This window comes from Melanostigma gelatinosum (assembly GCF_949748355.1).
Source record: "Melanostigma gelatinosum genome assembly, chromosome: 22".
Lineage (NCBI taxonomy): Eukaryota > Metazoa > Chordata > Actinopteri > Perciformes > Zoarcidae > Melanostigma > Melanostigma gelatinosum.
This window is the reverse complement of record NC_136655.1, coordinates 2,059,121-2,079,592: the sequence shown is the minus strand read 5'-3', so window position 1 is coordinate 2,079,592 and position 20,472 is coordinate 2,059,121. Positions and strand designations below refer to the sequence as shown.

The 20,472-nt window shown below is 46.8% G+C and overlaps 1 protein-coding gene across 1 annotated transcript in view; it reads left to right on the top strand.

Annotated features, from left to right (window-relative positions):
- The window catches only part of plxnb2a.3 (plexin b2a, tandem duplicate 3), a gene marked incomplete at its 3' end in the record, with an annotated part of 89,492 nt that overhangs the window by 68,651 nt on the left and 369 nt on the right, over window positions 1-20,472 (top strand). The window contains exons 4-17 of the mRNA XM_079294845.1: window positions 8,844-9,361; window positions 11,551-11,877; window positions 12,182-12,320; window positions 13,329-13,471; window positions 13,585-13,764; window positions 14,415-14,552; window positions 15,832-15,932; window positions 16,300-16,426; window positions 17,962-18,130; window positions 18,785-18,896; window positions 18,985-19,096; window positions 19,220-19,318; window positions 19,406-19,501; window positions 20,331-20,418. Of these exons, the coding sequence (XP_079150971.1) occupies window positions 8,849-9,361; window positions 11,551-11,877; window positions 12,182-12,320; window positions 13,329-13,471; window positions 13,585-13,764; window positions 14,415-14,552; window positions 15,832-15,932; window positions 16,300-16,426; window positions 17,962-18,130; window positions 18,785-18,896; window positions 18,985-19,096; window positions 19,220-19,318; window positions 19,406-19,501; window positions 20,331-20,418 (2,344 nt within the window). The 5' untranslated portion in view covers window positions 8,844-8,848. The remainder of the gene's footprint in view (window positions 1-8,843; window positions 9,362-11,550; window positions 11,878-12,181; window positions 12,321-13,328; window positions 13,472-13,584; window positions 13,765-14,414; window positions 14,553-15,831; window positions 15,933-16,299; window positions 16,427-17,961; window positions 18,131-18,784; window positions 18,897-18,984; window positions 19,097-19,219; window positions 19,319-19,405; window positions 19,502-20,330; window positions 20,419-20,472) is intronic.

Genomic DNA, 20,472 nt, shown 5'->3' with positions numbered 1-20,472 from the left:
TAAAGGTCTCTCTATCGCTCTGCAGCAGCTGGCTGTCACTGGCTGATACCACAACAACTTCTATTGCTGCTTTACACACACACACACACACACTACAAACTCTCTTACACAACCTTCAGGCTGCTTCAGCATTTTGTTTGCTTGTTGTTCGCTAAGAGGCTGATGGGCTTTTTTAAAATGTGAAACGCACACACTCATACTCAGAGCGTGTGGCAGAGTACCATTTAGCTGGTAATACCCTCTAAATTCATACTGCATGTTAATAATGCGGACACCCTCATATAATGAACTGGGTCAGACACACTCAGTGTGTGTGTGTGTAACTATGGATGTTTGTGCATGCTTCAGCTGACTGTACAGGTGTGTGTGTGTGTGTGGGGATGAGAGCGAGAGAAGAAGTGGGAAACGTTTAATACCGTAATCCTCTAAATTGCCTCTGCTCTAAACCAGGGTCACACTTTTTCGTGTGTGTGTGTGTGTGTGTGTGTGTGTGTGTGTGTGTGTGTGTGTGTGTGTGTGTGTGTGTGTGTGTGTGTGTGTGTGTGTGTGTGTGTGTGTGTGTGTGTGTGTGGGGGGTGGATGAGGCAGTTTGCATGGGTGGCGGTGGAGCAGCTCTGTTCTGGTCTGAGCGACACCATGAACCTCTGTCTGCTGCTGTCAGTGAAACACACCCAGCTGTGCAGTGAGTGGACCGAACATCTGCTTCACACCGGGCTGCACTTCCTGCTCCATAATTCATGTCTGCGTTGTTTGTCGCTGTTGTTTTTCAGCCTGTCGACACCGTTTTCACTGCGGAATTAAAAACAGTTTCATTTAAAGTGAGGAGCTGACGTGGTGCTCCGCCCATTCTCTCTCGAGCCTCCGAATCGACAGCAAACGTGTTCATAAGACGGGAAGCAGCTGGAAGCTTTGTCTTCTTATTGGGCTTGTCTGGTAAAGAGTTTGAAATGAACACATTCGATATTGGATTAGAAGTCCGCGGTGCAGTTAAAGTAATGATTTGCAGAACAATCCTCTTCTCTGCTAAACAAATCTGAATTTAGATCCGGAGAGACTCAGTTTCAGCCAAAAGTACGAACTGTAACCAGAGTGAGCTGAGAACAGAATGTGAATGCGATGTCTGGCCTTGTTTCTCCGCATGCCGTCTCTTGTCACTTCTTGTAGGTGCTGGATGTGGATTACAGCCTAAAATAGAGACGAACATTCACGCAGGGAGATGTGATCAGCTGTTTGCAGTCGAGCATAAGGGCTGCAGTGTGTTGGGGAAAGCTGCTTTGAAAGGCTCAGTTTCTACAAGCTCCACTTTAGAAGGAGTTGAACCGCAGATCGTCACCGTTCCCACCAAAGATATTTAGATTTTCTCAAATGTGTATCACTCCGCCGCTGAAAATAGTCCCAAACAAATGTACAACAAGTTTGTTTGATCATAAAACTGCAGTCAAATTACCGAGCCTTCAAGATTTACATCTTCCTTTGGGAAGTTTGACAGTAATGAGAGACGGACTAACGCATTGTTGGCTTTGGTGAGAATAATGCCTCTATTATCCTTCAGGTTGCATAACAGCACCTGTATCCAAACAGCAGGGGGTCTCTTTCATAGCAACTAAAAACCAACAGGAACATTCTTCTGATGCGTCGCCTCTTTTAAAGACTGTGACAGAACACCTGCCAGCTTTTCTCAACCGTCAACTGCCTTTAGAACAGCATCAGCAGGATCTGGAGCCGGTTAAGTCGACAGAAAAAAACGTCAATCACGACATCTTAAGGACTTAAAGATGAGTCTCTGGGAGCTGTCTGGGATGCTCTGACAGTTATCCCCACATGAGCCCCAATGCAGCAAACAGGAAGCGGTGAGCCGGCTGAACGAGGCCTCGGCGCCAGAATCTCTTGATGGAGGCGAGGCAGCGAGTTGGGTTTTTTAAAAAGTAGCTGTAAACGCTGCTTAGGTAGGAGAGATAATTAAAGCAGGAGACGGAGTGTGTTGGTATGCAGGGACGATACAAAGACACAGGGACACACACCGTCTCATCGGTGTGTGCCGGTGTCAGGTTAATGGGAGGTGTGCCGGGAGAGAAAGCGGTTGTTAATCGCTCACTCCAACGCAGAGAGAGGACGCAGCCACTAAATTACATTTGCATAACACAGAATTAATCAGTGCGTGAGTTTACCGCCATGAAATGGGATCATGTCTCTCTCTCTGTACCTCGGCGGGAGAACTTTCCATGCATTGATGTAAAGTCATATTTGTTTAAGAAGATTGATTTCCTTCCTCCCGGGCAGTTGGCAGGTTTCACTTTATTTCAGGGTGCTGTGGAAATAAATTTGCACTTTCTTCAGATTGGTAATCCATCACAGGGAACATTTTGTCAAACTTATGTTTTTAAAACATCCAGTTAACGAGAAAAACTGAATACAAACTAAAAGCTCATTTGTCTTAAACTGATATTTCGTACAATTCTTTTGACGGTGTTGGTGTCCTTGAATGCACCATCACGGAGAGTTATTCTAAACCGCATTGCCACACGTCCTTTACAAACAAAAATACAACTAATCAGATGTTCTCTGCTTTCTCAAACAAGTCCTGTCTCGGTACTGTTTTCGATTAATTAATTACTCTTTTGATCCATAATCTGTTTGCCTGAAAACGGTCCAGACCTCGAGGATATTTAGGATGTTCCCCGACAGCTGATTTTTATTTTGGCATTCATGCTTTGACAAATGACTTGAAGTGTTCATCGATTATAGAAGTTGCCAATTAATTTACTGTCAAGCGACTAATTTGATTAAGTGACTCATTTCCGCTGAAAATGAATGGAAACCAATGGGTCGTTTGGAGAGTTGTGAATAAAGAGATTATCTGTAAACGGAACGATAACTTTGATATCTTTACGTCAAATGTAATGTTTGATCTGAGGATGGTTTATGTTTTTACCTATTCAGGGCTTTTGTACTTGTGTGGTCTCGGTCGTGAGAACATTTTCTTTATAGTCTTGCACGTCTTAGTGTTCAGCCATGTTGGACTCGGGATCGTCTTTCTCTTGTGCCTTGTTGGACTCGGGGTTGTCTTGGTCTCTTGCATGGTTGGACTCAGAATTGTCTTGGTCTCAGGCCTTGCTGGACTCAGGGTTGTCTTGGTCTCAGGCCTTGCTGGACTCGGGGTTGTCTTGGCCTCGGGCTTTGCTGGACTCGGGGTTGTCTTGGCCTCGGGCTTTGCTGGACTCGGGGTTGTCTTGGCCTCGGGCCTTGCTGGACTCGGGGTTGTCTTGGTCTCGGGCCTTGCTGGACTCGGGGTTGTCTTGGCCTCGGGCCTTGCCGGACTCGGGGTTGTCTTGGCCTCAGGCCTTGCCGGACTCGGGGTTGTCTTGGCCTCGGGCCTTGCCGGACTCGGGGTTGTCTTGGACTCGGGGTTGTCTTGGACTCGGGGTTGTCTTGGCCTCGGGGTTGTCTTGGCCTCGGGCCTTGCTGGACTCGGGGTTGTCTTGGCCTCGGGCCTTGCTGGACTCGGGGTTGTCTTGGCCTCGGGCCTTGCTGGACTCGGGGTTGTCTTGGCCTTGGGCCTTGCTGGACTCGGGGTTGTCTTGGACTCGGGGTTGTCTTGGCCTCGGGCCTTGCTGGACTCGGGGTTGTCTTGGCCTTGGGCCTTGCTGGACTCGGGGTTGTCTTGGCCTCGGGCCTTGCTGGACTCGGGGTTGTCTTGGCCTCGGGCCTTGCTGGACTCGGGGTTGTCTTGGCCTCGGGCCTTGCTGGACTCGGGGTTGTCTTGGCCTTGGGCCTTGCTGGACTCTGGGTTGTCTTGGACTCGGGGTTGTCTTGGCCTCGGGCCTTGCTGGACTCGGGGTTGTCTTGGCCTTGGGCCTTGCTGGACTCGGGGTTGTCTTGGACTCGGGGTTGTCTTGGCCTCGGGCCTTGCTGGACTCGGGGTTGTCTTGGACTCGGGGTTGTCTTGGCCTCGGGGTTGTCTTGGCCTCGGGCCTTGCTGGACTCGGGGTTGTCTTGGCCTCGGGGTTGTCTTGGCCTCGGGGTTGTCTTGGCCTCGGGGTTGTCTTGGCCTCGGGGTTGTCTTGGCCTCGGGCCTTGCTGGACTCGGGGTTGTCTTGGACTCTGGGTTGTCTTGGCCTCGGGGTTGTCTTGGACTCGGGGTTGTCTTGGCCTCGGGCCTTGCTGGACTCGGGGTTGTCTTGGCCTCGGGGTTGTCTTGGACTCGGGGTTGTCTTGGACTCGGGGTTGTCTTGGACTCGGGGTTGTCTTGGACTCGGGGTTGTCTTGGCCTCGGGCCTTGCTCATCCGGGATCATCGTACAGAACGTCCTCCTTCCTTAACGTAGAAACCTGTAATGGTTTTCAAACGTTCAGAGCAAATTCAACCAGAAGCACGTCGCTGTCGCCAGAAGAGTGACCACTTTCTTCGGCTCATTTTCTGTAACCAGTGTAGCATCATGCGTTCGCTCTTTCAGACTTTTCAAACGTCAGCCATCGCTGCTCGCTGTTCTAAAACTCCGTTAACGCCGTTTTGAATGGAGGGTGTTCCCTGAAGGCCTAAATGCTTTCCTAAAGTAAACTAATGAGAGAAACATTGTGCTACGCTGTCATCTTTTGGCATGTCGATGGCAACACAAGCCTGTTCTTCTTGCGTCGGTGTTGTTTGGTGGTGAACTGGTTAATGAGTTCCTGTATTTACTACTCATTGTGTCTTTGTCCACACAGTCGGTCCTCTGTGTCCTTTGTTTGTTTCTGCTGGCTGTCGTTGCTCCGCTGAGATGTTACCCAGTGGTACGATACAGACCGTACATTGTGTGTGTATAAAAGCACTCCGTCCGCTGAATAACGGCCGGCCTCTCCGACCTGCTATCATCGGACTAATCCTCTTCTCAAAGGTCGCCTTATTAGAGGCTCTTACTTTGTCACTGTGTCATGATATGCACTTTTACATTAATACAGGCTCAGTAGTGTAATCATATGTTTCCCGGAGTCCTCTTTCTTATTCTTCCCATTTAGACTCGTCCAATTCTGATGAAACGTCTTTTTCTTCGAGCTGCGTCAGATTCAAGGTTTTAAAACATTAAAAATGAGAGAAACAATTTGGCGGTGTTGATTCAGTACTGATTTGTAATGTTAATGAATGCAATCAACAAAAATGATCCAGACTTTTGCTGATCCCAGCATCTCAAATGTGATGACATGATGAAACTGAAATAGTTTTTAGGGTTGGACTATTGATATATTATTTGAATCTGTAAACTTTGGTTCTGGGGAATTGTGACGGTCATTTAAAGTAAAATAATCCTCTGACTCGACGATTCGTTGCAGCCTTAAAGTTTAATATCTTTTGGTCTGTTGGTCGGTCAAAACCCTTTGGACTCGTAGCTCGACCTGAACTTGTATTCAAGCAAAAATTATTTTAATGTGGCTTCCAGACAGCCGTCAAATATAATGAATACAGAAAAATGAAGTATTGTAATGTGCATTTCCACTATTGACGTTCTATAGACTAGACGACATATCATACAAACATGTTTTTCTAGATTTTGTACATATTTCTCCGTGTATTTTGGACCCCTGGGCTTGCTTCCCCTCTCTTTGTTCGTCCCTACATGAGTGTGTAATGCTTTGTGGACTCTGGGACTGGTAGCTCTGTGTGTGTGTGTGTGTGTGTGTGTGTGTGTGTGTGTGTGTGTGTGTGTGTGTGTGTGTGTGTGTGTGTGTGTGTGTGTGTGTGTGTGTGTGTGTGTGTGTGTGTGTGTGTGTGTGTGTGTGTGTGTGTGTGTGTGTGCGTGCTATCGTCTTCGGTCTTTTGGTTTTATGCTTACTTTGTCTCAGCCATGCTCTCCTCCAGGCCTCTTCATTACCACCAATAACAACTCAATTTCCCCTGGGCTCCGCCAATCATAGCGCCCATATCCCCTCCAGGCACGGCCAATCAGCTTCAACGCTCCTCCAGCCCGATGTCATGGCTGGCTAATGACGCCCGGTGGTGGGCATGAATGAAAATGAGGCCGAGTCGGGGCTCTTCCTAACTCGGAGAGCATTTTAGCCGTAAACAAGAAGTCAAAGTTTGGAGCAAGATGCTATTGGACATCCAAGCAGCGCAGACGTCCACTCAGTGAAGTCTGAACGTGTGAATGTTACCGTCGCACCGCATCCACCAGGCCAAAACGTAATATTTAGTGTTTGAAATGAAGTATGATGCAACGGTTTTGTTTACATAGACTGGAAACCAGACTCTTAAAGACCTGTCGTGGATTTAAATGTTTCTTTGGGCCAACATCTGGACAGACAGACGGTCAGAGAGACAGACGGTCAGAGAGACAGACGGTCAGAGAGACAGACGGTCAGAGAGACACAACCTTCGATGGGGTTCCAGATCTGGTGCGTCCCCGGGGATCTCGTGTGTCAGAAAACCGTTTTTATTTTGAACTCGTTCCCGCGGGTGTGGATGTAAAGACAGAGAGAGAGAGAGAGAGAGAGAGAGAGAGAGAGAGAGGGGGAGACGATGTGAGTTACAAAGACGAGCTAGAAAGAGGAAAGCATCGAGAGGTTACAGTGAGAGTAAATCAGTCGGGCTTTATTCCCCCGGCTGGAGCTTCAGCAGACATTCCTGGATTTAGTTTCACTCCAAACTTTTTGAGCAGAGGGGTCAGTGAGACTTTCACAAAGTATGCACTCGGGATTTTAATGAGTCATAGATTGCTGTTCTCTCCCCTGTGTGTGTGTGTGTGTGTGACTCACTTTTCCATCACATTAGCATTTTATCGCCGCGGTTGGCAACTCCGGTTTTCTACCAAATATGTGCTGCTGGTGGCTGCCGATGTAATCCCACACACACAGACCCGGACTCCATTGTAATCCTATATTCAAGCAGACTTTCATTCCTAAAGTCTGTTATCCACAACATGCCAAACCGGCAACCATAAAGCGCCGCCACACAGACTGGATAGAACACCTGAGTCAATGAGTGCAGACGCCAACGCGTCCTCACTGGAACGCATGAAGTACGTGAGCTCGGTCAGTGCTGGCTTCAACTGATGAGGCTCTGTGTCAGGGACTCGTGTAAATATAGGTTTGCTTCATGCACAGTTTCAAAATAAACCTCCATCTTCACGGGAAGTTTGGTTATTTGATATGGACACCACAGTTGTGTTAGAATTGTAACATACATGTATGCACAAGGACCAGATGCACCGGGTTTAGTTTCGCAACACTGTCTGAATGTCCTTGTATCATATTACATCACACGTTTCAATAAATGTCAACACCCAATGACGTTTAACCAGACGTTTAACCGACCAACCAGCAAGCAGCATTAAAACACCCTTACAAGTGTAAATGTATGAATTAGGAAAGTCGTTTTCCTAAACTTAAGTTATTTGGTGAACAATGCTCGACCACAACTCGTCACTGAGAAGCCGTCGTTGCATAAAAAGAAAGTAAATATGAGACATCCAATTGTGCAGAAGTTTAAATGTAGGGATATGAATGTAGAATAAAATGCTGTATATCAGTTGTAATAAAACATTGAAAGGTTTCTGCATTGCAGCCATTAGGACCAGCTGACTCCTGGTATCTGGAGGTAATTGGGGCAAGCAGGTGGGCACAAAGATAAGTCTTTTCAACCCGATAAATCCTTTTTGCAATGAAGCGAACTGAAGTGAATTCAATTTGGAGGGAGTTAAAAGCACGGGGGGGTCAGCCAGTTGATCCACCACCAATCACACCGATCCGATAGCCGCTGCTGTAACGCCAACGATCGGCCAGTCAAAGGCGCCTGATCACGTAAACAAACAAACACCACGTGACTTTAATGCGTTTCGATTTGACGGAAGGCAGAGACGCCGCCGCTGCGACTAACACGTTTTTCAATGTTTTGAGGAGAAATTATAAGATGAAGTTTATGAGAATCAACCAAAAATAACCTGCTGTAGTTGCATCACTGCGTGAATGTTTGTGCAGCGATGTTTTACAGCCACAGGCCGCGGCTATAATTAAACACATGCAGACTAATGGAAGGAGAAACTCAGGACGTCAGGGAACTAATTGCTACACTCAGTCTCTCTCTTCTCTCTCTCACACACACACACACGCACACACACACACACACACACGTTCTTCTTTTGTCTTCACTCATCTCATCTGGCTCAGCAACTCTCTTCACTTCTTAGCCCCGTCACCTACCTCCTCCTCCTCCTCTTCCTCCTCCTCTTCCCCTCTCGTTGTCCTCCAGCAGAAGGATGTTCTCGGTTTCATGAGAAGCTCCTCATTACTGCGTCTCTTTGCTCTCAGCGGTTCATTCTTCTCTCCTGGAGTTTGTGCTGCAGTCGGTGCTCAGCCCCGCGGTACAAAGTCACCAGCGCTGCTTTGTTCGGAGGACGAGCTCTCGGTGTCTTTGTCTCTGAATCAAAGTTCAGTGAGTTTGTTGTCAGGACTGTTTGTCAGAAACGCTGCTCATGAAGTAGTTCAGGCCTTTACCTTACCGCTCCTGATCAACTGTAGATAAACTGGTTCATATAGCAACTAATAAACGCCCTAAATTCAGAGATTAACCTCGCATCTACTTGTTTTTAATGGATTTTAACATGCGTTAGTTAATCTGTATTTTTACAGTTTATTACATGTATTTTTGTGGAACGGTTGTGTACTGTAATCTTAAGATGTTCATCAGCTCACAGACGTTGTTTTGGATGAAGCGGCCAATAGGAGCTCAGTCTGTTGGATTGCTTTTGGGTTTTTTGGACGGGTTGATTGGACAAAACAAGCATTTTGAAGAAAGAGTTGAGATCCATCAATAAATTGAATATCTTCAACCCCAGAAAGTTCAACATTTCTTTCTGGCCTCTGTTTTTCCTCCAGACCCGATGGAGCGGTGGTGGGCGTGGCACTTTGCCCTCTTCGCCCTGGCAGCCGTCTACATCCTCCCCTCCCAGGGTAAAAACAGAGAGTTCCTCTCCACCACACTGATCAACAACGTGGTGGCCGATCACCGCTCGGGCCGGCTGTACGTCGGCGCCGTCAACCACCTCTACCAGCTGAACCGGGACCTCGAGGTCGAGTCCCGCACCGAGACGGGCCCCAAAAAGGACAACCGGCAGTGCACGCCGCCCGTCACGGACGCCTGCGAGGAGGCCGTGGACACCGCCAACCACAACAAGCTGCTGCTGGTGCAGGAGGCCAAGGACGTGCTGGTGGTCTGCGGCAGCGTCTTCAGGGGCATCTGCTCGCTGAGGAACCTGAGCAACGTGGAGGACCTGCTGTACTTCAGCGACACCAAAGGGGAGAAGTCGTACGTGGCGAGCGCCGAGGAGAGCGTCTCCGTGGTGGGAGTGATGTCCTACTACATCAAGGACAATCACAACTTCACCGTGTTCCTGGTGAGGAGTGAAGCACACACACACATATATGCGTTATATTCCCAGCGGCTCAGGGGTGAATTTTAAAAAATCATCACCTCCATCTGTGACATAGTGCCAGCAAACACAATTCAATTTGCAATTTGTAGAGAATGGAAGAATCAAATTGGCGGCCATGTGGGAAATGAGCGTTCTTGTCAGTGATCTTGAGATGTTTCGTTGTTTAATCTGATGGTTGTTGATATTGATCAGTGCAAGTCCTTGAGGAAAACTCGTAAACTGTACGTCAAGTCTTTCAGCTCTGAGTGTTGACCGTTGTGAGACCTTTTCGAAGCCCTTATGATTAAATGTGACGGTGTTATTGTTCTGGTCAAAACCTGAGGCGTGCGTCTAAAGTTTTACTTGAGCCTTAATGTTTCTGCTCTCAAGTCAAATCAAGTCTTTAGGGACGAGTCGAGAATCTGGCCGGTGGAGTCAGAGCCAAGTCTCCCTCGAGTCCACGTCTCCGGTCTCAAATCTATAACCGGGATTTAACACGTGAAGAAAAACAGTTGTAGAAACAAGGATTGGTGGTTTTGGGAGCACTTACGCATTGGCAGCGCTTGAATTGGTAGAAATACGTGCCGTAGTCTACATTTACGAATTTCTACCTCAATAATGCCCCAAAGGCGTAAAGACTACACCTGCTCTATGGTTAAATAGTTCTGTTATTACACACATTAGAGCCATTTAATTCTTCTGGAAATGTTTTCCTGTAAAATCATATCCTCTAAATCAAAAGAGCAGATTCCTAAAACCTTCAGATCACGTTTAATTATAAGCCGTTTGTTCAGGATTAAAGTTGTTGTTGCACGAAAAGGACGTAAACATTTTTATTGATGAATTGCAGCGCCCTCGTTCTCACCGTGCGTTGGCTCGTCCACATGATCTCCACATTAGTTTTTATGTTCACACGGCTTATGAGGCCCATCTCGAGCACTTACGCATTGGAGATATTAAAACGCTCGAGATTCCCTTTACTCAGCACAGCAGGTCAATAAACTAGACACACGATGAGTCTACAGCAGCGGTTCCCAAACTTTTTAGGCCACGCACCCCCTTCTACATCCCAACCGGGTTCACGCACCCCCAACCCCCCCCCCCCCCACACACACACCTTTAAAAAAAAAAAGCAACAGAGCCGCATAAAAATCGGACAAATGAGAGAACAGTTTGCTCGCGCGTGGCGTTTGTTTACAAGATAAAAAACACAAAAACTCTTCCTGCACCGTGCCTTCGAAAAGGTAACGGACGTAACGTTACGAAGGTAACGGACGATTGGCCAGATTGGCCACATCTGTAGGCTCGTCTACTTGCAGAGAGTAAAACTCACTCTTCTTCACGCGACCGACTAATGTAGCCAGGATGTCTTCGGACAAAGCATCGATGCGCGCGACAGTGTTGTTGGACGCGGGATCACGTCCAACTTTTTCGCTTCTCTCTCTCCAATCATACATTCCACCATCTCTTTAACATTTTTCCCTCTCCACCACCGCCTCTCCTTCTCCCTATTACGCGGTCAGAATACTACCACAACACGCCGCCTGTCTCCGGCAGAAATGCGCTCATCCACGCACGGGAACAACACCGAGTTGTAATATAAACCTCCATAACACCCCGCCACTCTCGGCTCATACCTCCCCAGCAACGAGGCACATCACCCGGTCACAATACCTCCAGAATGTCCCCCGGGTGAAATCCGGGACTTGGTTTTATGGTTCCGAGTGGCCGGCGCTCACTCGTTGGCGCTGGGACGCGAGGTCTCCAGCCGTCCCCGCCGTGAGGCACCCGATCGTCAGGTCTGTCAGCCCTCGGAACAGGCCGCGGGTCAATAACTCGTGGGTGGCGGGGTGGAGGCGAGGCAGATCACAGAAACATAAAGACTAGAGTACAGCAAAGTTATGTTGATGAGAAGCGTATTTGTACGTCAAACACAAACGTAATCAGGGAGAAAATACGTTCGTGGTAAAACGTAATTGAGAATGCATTTTAGTTTTGGGGGAACGTAATTTTTAGGAGACAGGACTGCACCGTCATTACATTTTTCCTCTCGCGCACCCCCTAGAGGCAGCTCGCGCACCCCCAGGGGTGCGCGCACCCCACTTTGGGAATCCCTGGTCTACAGGAACACCGACTCTGTCGACGTGAGCTAATCGTCTCTCCCGCCACAGGTTGGTAAAGGGTACGGCAGCCACGACAGCACCAAGCTCATCTCCACCCGCATCCTCCAGGACTACGGGGATTGGGTGGTGTTCGAGAGCATCATCGAGGCCTCGGCGGTGCAGGCCAACCCCTTCGTCCTGCGGTACCTCCACGACTTCCGCTTCGCCTTCAAGGACGGCGGCTTCGTGTACTTCCTGTTCTCGCGGACGCTGGGCGTCCAGGACACCAAGAACTTCACCTTCATCTCCAGGATGTGCGAGGTCGATCACAGTTATTTCTCCTACACCGAGCTGCAGCTCAACTGTAGCGCCACCAACAAGTACAACAAAGCTCAGGTAATAACAATGTGAATGCAGTCTGGATAGGCTGTCGGCGTTTTTCATTGAAAGGGCAGCAGTGACTCGGGAAAAACCTATTTGGACTTTTTACATTTGAATGAGTTTGTCTTCACTTGGAACCTTTTTTGTGAACGCCTCGGCTTTGACCCCTGAAAAACGTTGTAAATTCGATTTAAAATGCTCCTGAACCTGAATGTATGGGGTCTCCACACTCACTGTACCTCTGTTTTATCAGCTAAATACACATTTTTTGTGTGAATATTCAATATTCAGCGCTTTTATCTCCTCCTCGTCTACCCAGGCTGCCTATGTTGCAACACCAGGGGAAGTTTTGGCTCAGACTATGAACAAATCAGGCCAGTATGGACCCGTTTCAGACTCTGACAAGGTGCTGTTTGTCACCTTCACCTCTGATGAAGACCCATCTGCTTCAGCCATGTGTAGGTGTCGTCTTCATTGTGCAGATGTTCCTGATACTTTACTTTGTTGCCTGATGTTTGTCAGTTAGTTGGCAGAATGTCCAAACATGTCAGAACATTTCAGTGGAATGAGGCAGAAAGTTTGTCCCTGGGACACGGAGAAAGGGATGAGTCGTTGGTGCAGATTGAGACGTACTAGCGCCACCATGTGGCCATTATTCCCAGATTGTTCAACACAAATCTGTTTAGATATCTGAGATTCACAGTTGATTCTTGACCGTGGAAACAGCTGCTGAGAAAACACTAGGTTTGCTTGCTACAGTAGCTTTTCTGGAGCTTTTGATCAAATCTCATGATCTTCATCAACAGATGGCGCTCGTTATTGACCTTAAACCTCAGTTTGTAGGCCAACATGGATGAGAGGCCTTTAAAGTTTGAATCATCTACTTTCCTGTATCAACTGAGCAAACTCCATCCGATGGTGAAGATCATGTGTTTTGACTGAAAGCTCCAAAATAAAGAATGTGTTCTAAATGGCGAGACATTTCTCAAAGAAATGGGAAAAAATATATTAATTTTTTTATCATTTTCCGCCAAATAACATATTTGAATAAGTCCCCAATTTTTTCCCCATTATCTCCCATTTTCATTGGTTGCCTAATTCTTTTAGTTGTTGCTAATTTGACGCATAATTAGCTGTAGTTTCATGAGAATCAACCATTCATGTGGCTCTGACGGATTACTACAGTATAAGTTGTACATCTCTTTAAATTTAGCATGATTCATTCTAACGAACATCTCCAGTGATCCCACGTTTTCTGTGGTTACCATGTTTCAAAATAATCACATTTTCTTTCATCAAAATAAAACCGTGAATGTCGAGGATTTTGCAGAATAAGCGCTCTGTGATTTTTGGTTTGTGACATTTTTATTGTTTGGTTTACCAGAAAACACAGACTGAAATGTGTCATTTATTATCAGAGGAAACTGTGTGAAACAGGTACAAACTGTTTTTGCTCCTGTCTGTAGGCATGTACCCTCTTCACTCTATTAATAAGAGGCTGGTGGAGATAATAGGAGCCTGTTACAGCGACAACGGCATCATTAACGAGAAGGCTGCCGTCTACTCGCCTTACTCCTCCAACTCTGAGGACCTGTGCAGCAACACTAACGTGAGACTAGTCTGTGTGTCAGAGATAACGAGAGACTGAAACAATTCACAACGAGCAAATAATTCTACAATAACGTGAATGTTTCACTCGTGATTTCTTTCCCGCTCCATCAGAATGAAAGGGCCATCAAATATAAGTGTGGAGAAGAGTTCCTGCCCTCCCCGTTGGCCAGCAAGGCCGAGTTCGCCTTAACAACCGAGCCCTCATTGGCCCATAAGGGTCACATGACCGCCGTGGCCATTGCTGTGGAAATGGGGCACACGGTGGCGTTCCTGGGCACCGCCGCCGGAGAGGTGAAGACGGACGTTTATGTTCTCTCTTTCTTTGCTGACATTTGTTTTCTTCTTGATTGTCACCTTTTTTCTGTCCATTTGCAATTATAGTAAATATGAAATACATTCAAGACCTGATGGGGAATCGACCTCATAACTCCACAGACACACCGTTACAATATATTATATTGATATATATCAACTGTATTGATATTTATTTATGTTTATAAGGGAAGAAAGTGTCTATTCAGGACCTTTGGCCCTAATAAGCCGTCGTAGTATTTCCTGTAAAATACATTTTTAAAGAAGTGGTAGACTAGACATTGCAGTCTCCAATAATACATGTATGAATGTGTACTTTGGTTCATATCTAAGTGAACTAAAGTCAGATAAATGTCTCCAGTTTTTTGAATAAATACCATTTAACATAGTTGAACAGGACACTCCCCAGTTCAAGCTTCATAAAATGTTTGTTTTGAGACCTTTAAAGCTTCATGATGGAATATTTGCATTATAAATACACATGATTTTACTCAGCATGTCTCTCATTCATGTCTTGTCATTCCTTTGGCGTGATGCCATATTTCGTGCTGAAAAAAAGCAGAATTAATTGAGTGCAAAGGGAGAAACTGAGGAGCCTGAGGAGTTAACAGTGTTTGTGTTGTCTGCAGGTGTTGAAGGTGCATCTGTCGGCCCATCCCGAGGTGTACGGGCGAGCGCAGGGCGACGTCACGGGAGAGAAGGTCAACAAGAACCTGATGTTCGACGATTCCCAACGCCAACACCTGTACATCACCACGGAGAAGAAGGTCAGACTCCGGGCGCATTGATCACGCTTCTTCTCGATCCATTTCTCTCACCTCCCGTCCAGCCAACACCTCCGCGTGTCCACGCATGAAGAAGGTCATGGGCTCACTTCTACTTTTTCATTCCCCCGTCAGGTCGGGGACTTGATGAGTCTTTCATTTATTCTCCTTCTTATTCATCCGTTGGACTCGCACATCCGTCTACATTACCACACAGAAGTCAGCGATTGATTTATTCACTCGTTCGCCCCCTCTCTCTGCGTTCTTCTCTTCATCCGTCTTCTTCTTTGTCCCTTCATCTTTTGCCGCACGTCGACAGTGAAATTTATGTTATTGATTTAGAAATGAATTAATTAGAGTGCGCTTCAAGAGGGCGGCTCGCTTTCATCGAGTCAAGTGGCGACGCTCGGGCTCGCTCCGTCTGCTCATTTAAATGTGTCGGATCGGACTCTTCTTCTTGTCAGGCCTTTAAATGACTTCCACAGCTGGTTGGAAGAAGTCTCCGACTGAAACATCCACCCAAGACCTTCCCTTCAGCAGAACATATCAAAGGAAGATCGTGAATACCATCGTACATAACAGACGTACACACACAGCTCTTGTATGTGTACGTAGAACACTTAAATGTATTTCATATCGTCATCACAATGCAAAGAACATCCAAAAGGGATCCATCACATATTTGTTTTCTCCAGGAATTCTTCCTTAAAAAGAGAAACCTAGACGAGAATAATCATATTTAATATGTCGGTCTCCTCTGTACTGTCAGGCCGGTGAAATTGAGTCGACTGTCGCACTTCTCGGAGTCAGAACTCTATTAAATCTGAACACAAAGGCATGAAAGATATATTTATATAATTCAGTGTGACTTGCACCTCCCGCTGATATCATTACTTCTGATGTCCGTCGAGAAAAGAACATGAATCCACTTTGCAGTCGTAGCACAAGAGAGGCTTCAGAACTCACCCGGGAATCTTCACATTTTAAAGTTTTCTTCAGTGTCAAAGTATTCCAGTGATGGTTGTCTGTACATCCAATGGGTTCACTGCAAACAGGAGCTGCTAATAGATGATTCAGCATGTTTTTAACGGCTAATTAGCCAAACTCTAAACGAATATAGTCCGAAAAACGTTTTAAATGATTTATTATTATTGTTTAGATGATTTCTTTTCTTTGTATTTATTTGCTTTTGTCCTCTGAGTATCAACTTTTGCCCTTAAGCTCCTGAATGTTATTACCAATAACGGCTCCTTCAAAATAAAAGCCTGTCTTGTGTTTGCAGATCACCAAGGTTCCCGTCCAGGCCTGCCACCTGAAGACAGACTGCCAGTCCTGCGTCTCCATGAAGGATCCGTACTGTGGCTGGTGTGTCCTGGAGGGAAAGTGAGTCAGAGAGAGAGTGTGTGTGTGTGTGTGTGTGTGTGTGTGTGTGTGTGTGTGTGTGTGTGTGTGTGTGTGTGTGTGTGTGTGTGTGTGTGTGTGTGTGTGTGTGTGTGTGTGTGTGTGTGTGTGTGTGTGTGTGTGTGTGTGTGTGTGTGTGTGTGTGTGTGTGTGTGTGTGTGTGTGTGTGTGTGTGTGTGTGTGTGCGCGCGCGTGCGTGTGTGTGTGTGCATTTTCAATATGCCTATAAATGCGTTTAACGAGCATAAACTGTTTTCCTGCAAATCCGAGGTTTATTTTGAAAAGACACCATATTGAGTCACGATGATGTTGATCTTGATGTTGATCTTAAACCCCCCCCCCCCCCCAGGTGCACCAGGAAGTTTGAGTGTAGCAGGTGGTGGGAGGACAAGATCTGGCTGTGGTCGCCCAATCAGCAGTGTGTTCAGATCCAGGCCTTCATCCCGCCGAACCTGAGCTGCAAGAAGACGCAGCAGGTAGGAGAGAGTGATGTGAATGAACATGTATTCTTGGTGAATCCCCCCCCCCCCCCCCCCCCCCCCACCCCTCGAGCTGAGTTCACTTCCTGCTGAGCTCAGCTTTCCTCGAACCAGTCAAACCTCCTGAGCTGGAGCGCTCTGTGTGTCCGTGTTGTCAGCATTTCAAACGGGTTCCCAACCTCTGGTGCCTCGCTGCTACGACATAACGACATTTTTAATTCCTGGATACATTATGATTTGCAATTCTATAAATATGAGCCAGATGTGTGTTGCATAGATTTGTGCTGACAGTCGTGCTGATTCAGCTCATAAAGGGAAACAATATTCCCACAACGGTGATGTTGTGACACCTAGAAACTGCTGATGCAACCTCGTTTCGGTGAATCACACATGAGCAACATCGCTCAAAAACAACAACATGCCAGAGAAGATCAACATGTCTATTTCTTACATTTATTCTCTTGTGTTGTCGCCATCCAAACTCCTTATATCCAGAGTTTCTCTTTTACTACTGCCCCATGAACGCCTCTTCAACCTACTTGCGGTTGCTTCGCCAATCAATCTTCTGGGGAGGAGTTTAGTTAATGGTCAATTTTAATGTATGCTTTATTCATCCCTCAATTCAACACGAGCGAGTCTAAAGTATGTTGGACGTTTATTTTCAAAAGAGACCGTATGCATGCTACAAGCGGAAGCATGCTACAATGCGCACACCCGCGCACACCTACACCTACACACACACCTACGCACACCTGCGCACACCTACACACACCTACACACACACACACACAGAGAGACACACGCTCTCTTACCTTTATCAGACTCCTGCATTCAAAATGTTACTTAAGTTAAATTATTAATCAAGAAAATGTACTTAAAGTATAAAAGTAGTTACTTTGCAGGCACACTAAGATGTGGTGTTCCGTGTTTCATATATGATCGCCTCCTCTTAGGTTATTGTAATTCATGCAGCAACATGTAAAACCATGAATAACATGAATGATGTCACATTAAAGGTCCTCTGTGGACTGTCTTCGTTCAGCCGGAGCCAGAAGGATGCAGCGTGATTATGATGCTGTTTCATAAATATCAGAGCACTTCTCTCTTTAACAGCGCCGGCTCTTTTAGGTCATCTTGTGCAGGTGTTGAATATTCAGTAAGTTCTTCTGCTTTGTAGCAATATTGGATTCACAGGTTATTTGCATCGGTGTGATGAAGTACATTGTCAAGTATTTCATTGATTGGCCAAAAGTGGATAGATATTACATCTGTTTGTCATCTATAAACTGATGAATTTCCATAAAATATATCGTGTATGTTGCTGCTATGCTGCTGTAGCATGGAGGGCAAACGTAGACCTGTTGACGGGATAAATCCTCGTGTTTGTTTTCATGATCAGGAATCAAGAACTCGATCTTGTGTCACTTTCCCTGTTTTTCTGTCCAACAGTAGCTCGCTCATCTTTTCTCTCAGTGCAGCCGGTGGAAGTGAACAGCTGTTCCCTCCTCCTTCAACCCCGCTCTCTTCTCCAGGTCGACATCGAGATACCGGCGCTCCCGGCCCTGATGAGCTCCGATCGGCTGCAGTGCGAGTTCGGCTCCGTCAGCAGCGAAGCCGTGATGGTCATCGCTGACAGTCGGGTGCGGGTCGTCTGCGCGCTGCCGGACTCCTCGCAGATCCCACCGACCCCCGACCAGCAGGGTGGGACGGTTCATTCGTCCGCTGCAGCGTTCATCTCCGTCACTGCATTCTGCTCCCGTTTCATCTGTCGTTCAACATTATTCAACGTGTTTGTGTCCATTGTGTAACGCCGTGGGCTACTTTTACATCCTGTCTTCATGCCGTTTGATTTATTCTGTTAATAACTTGTTGTTGAAAGGTTTACAACGCTCGTGTGTTATTTTTGCTCAAAACAGCATAAAGAAAGCGGATCATTCAGCTGCAGAACAGGTCTATTAAAAAGCCCTTTTCACTGATAACTGTTCGCTCGCAGCAGGAAATTAAACTCCTGTTTGGTTTAAACTTATTCAACACTTCAGGAAGTTACTCGTCTGGCTTTGTCCAAAAATAACAAAATCAGTGATGTAACGTGTTAATCAGTGAACTTCAGAGGTGTTGGTCGGTGGATTTTATTACTTTTGCACAGAGCCAGGCTAGCAGGTTCCCCCTGTTTCCAGTCTTTATGCTAAGCTAAGCTAAGCTAAGCTAACCAGCTGTAGCTTCATATTTAACAAGAAAATAAGAACGTGGTATCAAGCTTCTCATGTTACTCTTGGCGTTAATGTGAATATGGTATTTCCCAAATGTTGAATTTTTCCTTTAAATATATATGTGTGTGCGTGTGTGTGTTTTCAGACTACGTGTCCGTCCCAGTCAAGGTTCTGGTGAACGACAAAATCAAGGTGACGTCCGGAGAATATCACTTCTACAACTGTGCTGCTACTGTCAGGAAGAACCAAAACTCACCGTAAGATGGACGACACACACACACACGCACACACACTTGAATCACACACACGTGTCTATAAGCAGGTGGTGTCTTTGTGTGTTCTCAGGTGTATAGCGTGTGTGACCAGTGAGTGGGGCTGTCAGTGGAACGCTCGGGAACACAGCTGCAGTGACAGCAATGATGCTCTTGGTGGAGAACACATAGTTAAACCTCAACAGGTGTGTGTGTGTGTGTGTGTGTGTGTGTGGTCGTCCTCTGCAGTATCTGTGCTCGCTATCGATCACTAGCAGGCGATCTGAAGGACTCATGTTGTTTCTGCTCCTGCGTGTCCTCCCCTGAAGGCTGGCAGTTGTCCTCAGTTTGAGTCTCCGGAGCCGCTGCTGATCCCCGTGGGCTTTCAGATCCCCATCAGCTTCCAGGGAACGAACCTGGACTACACGGTGAGATCAGAACCCGACCGGTTGCTGCTTCGTTGTCGACGTCCACCGTGTTGTACCTGAGTTAATGATGACCTGCTCTGTCTCCAGGGACGGAGGTTTTCCATCGGGACGGAGCTGATGAAGGGCACGGAGGTGACGGTGACGCAGGAGCAGGGGTCAAAGTTCACATTCCCGGGTTATGAGGTCAGAATCAAAGAACCAATGAGGTGTTGTTAATGTGTATTTTGGATGTTTTCTTTCCACTTGTTGAGGATGAAAAACGATGTTTTTTTCCTGTCGCCATCCTAAACTCCACTGAGGGGTCAACGGTGTGCAGGGACGCGTTCTTCCGTCTCTGCACCGACGCGCTCTCTGGTTCTGTGCTCGCGTCCACCAGCAGCTCTACATGTTCTCCTCCAAGCTCTGCGTTCATGTTCTGAAGCTGGCCCGTGAAGGCGTTCAGAGCGACGCCGGGCAGTGCGTCGTCGCTGATGATTCGAGTGATTAGAGTCGGTCGCGCTTCGTTTGTGAGGAGATTCAATTCTGACTCGGGAAAAGTTTGGAGCTCAGTTGTGTGCTTGGTTTTGACACATTTATATTTTAATGATTTTATTATTTTACGTGCCTGTTCGTGTTATTAATGCTTCGGCTCACGATGCTTAGCCGTGTGTGATGGCGCCCCCTAGAGGGCTGCACAGCAACGCCATCGTCTTCACTCACGAGCTTCAGTTTCTCCACTTGTCTGCCTCCATCGATCCTCACCTCATGTTGAGTCCTAAAGATTGCCAATATGTGGTTAAAGTGTGTGTGTTTCCTCACTCTCTTTCTCCACACACACACACACACACACACACAGATTCATGGCTGCAGGAGTGTGTGTTTCACAGTTATAGATGTGAGGTAATTTAGTGTTGAGCTCCAAATAGGGAGGAATGTTTTGTGACCGTGTGTTAATGCAAACCTGATGGTGTGTGTGTGTGTGTGTGTGTGTGTGTGTGTGTGTGTGTGTGTGTGTGTGTGTGTGTGTGTGCAGTTTTCCTATGACAAGCAGCAGGAGGTGAACGTATCCTTCCATATCAAGGACAGAGACACTTTGAGGAAGATTGACAGCACCCTGACAGGTTGGTGTGTCACTTATACACACGCACACACACACTTATACACACACTCATAAC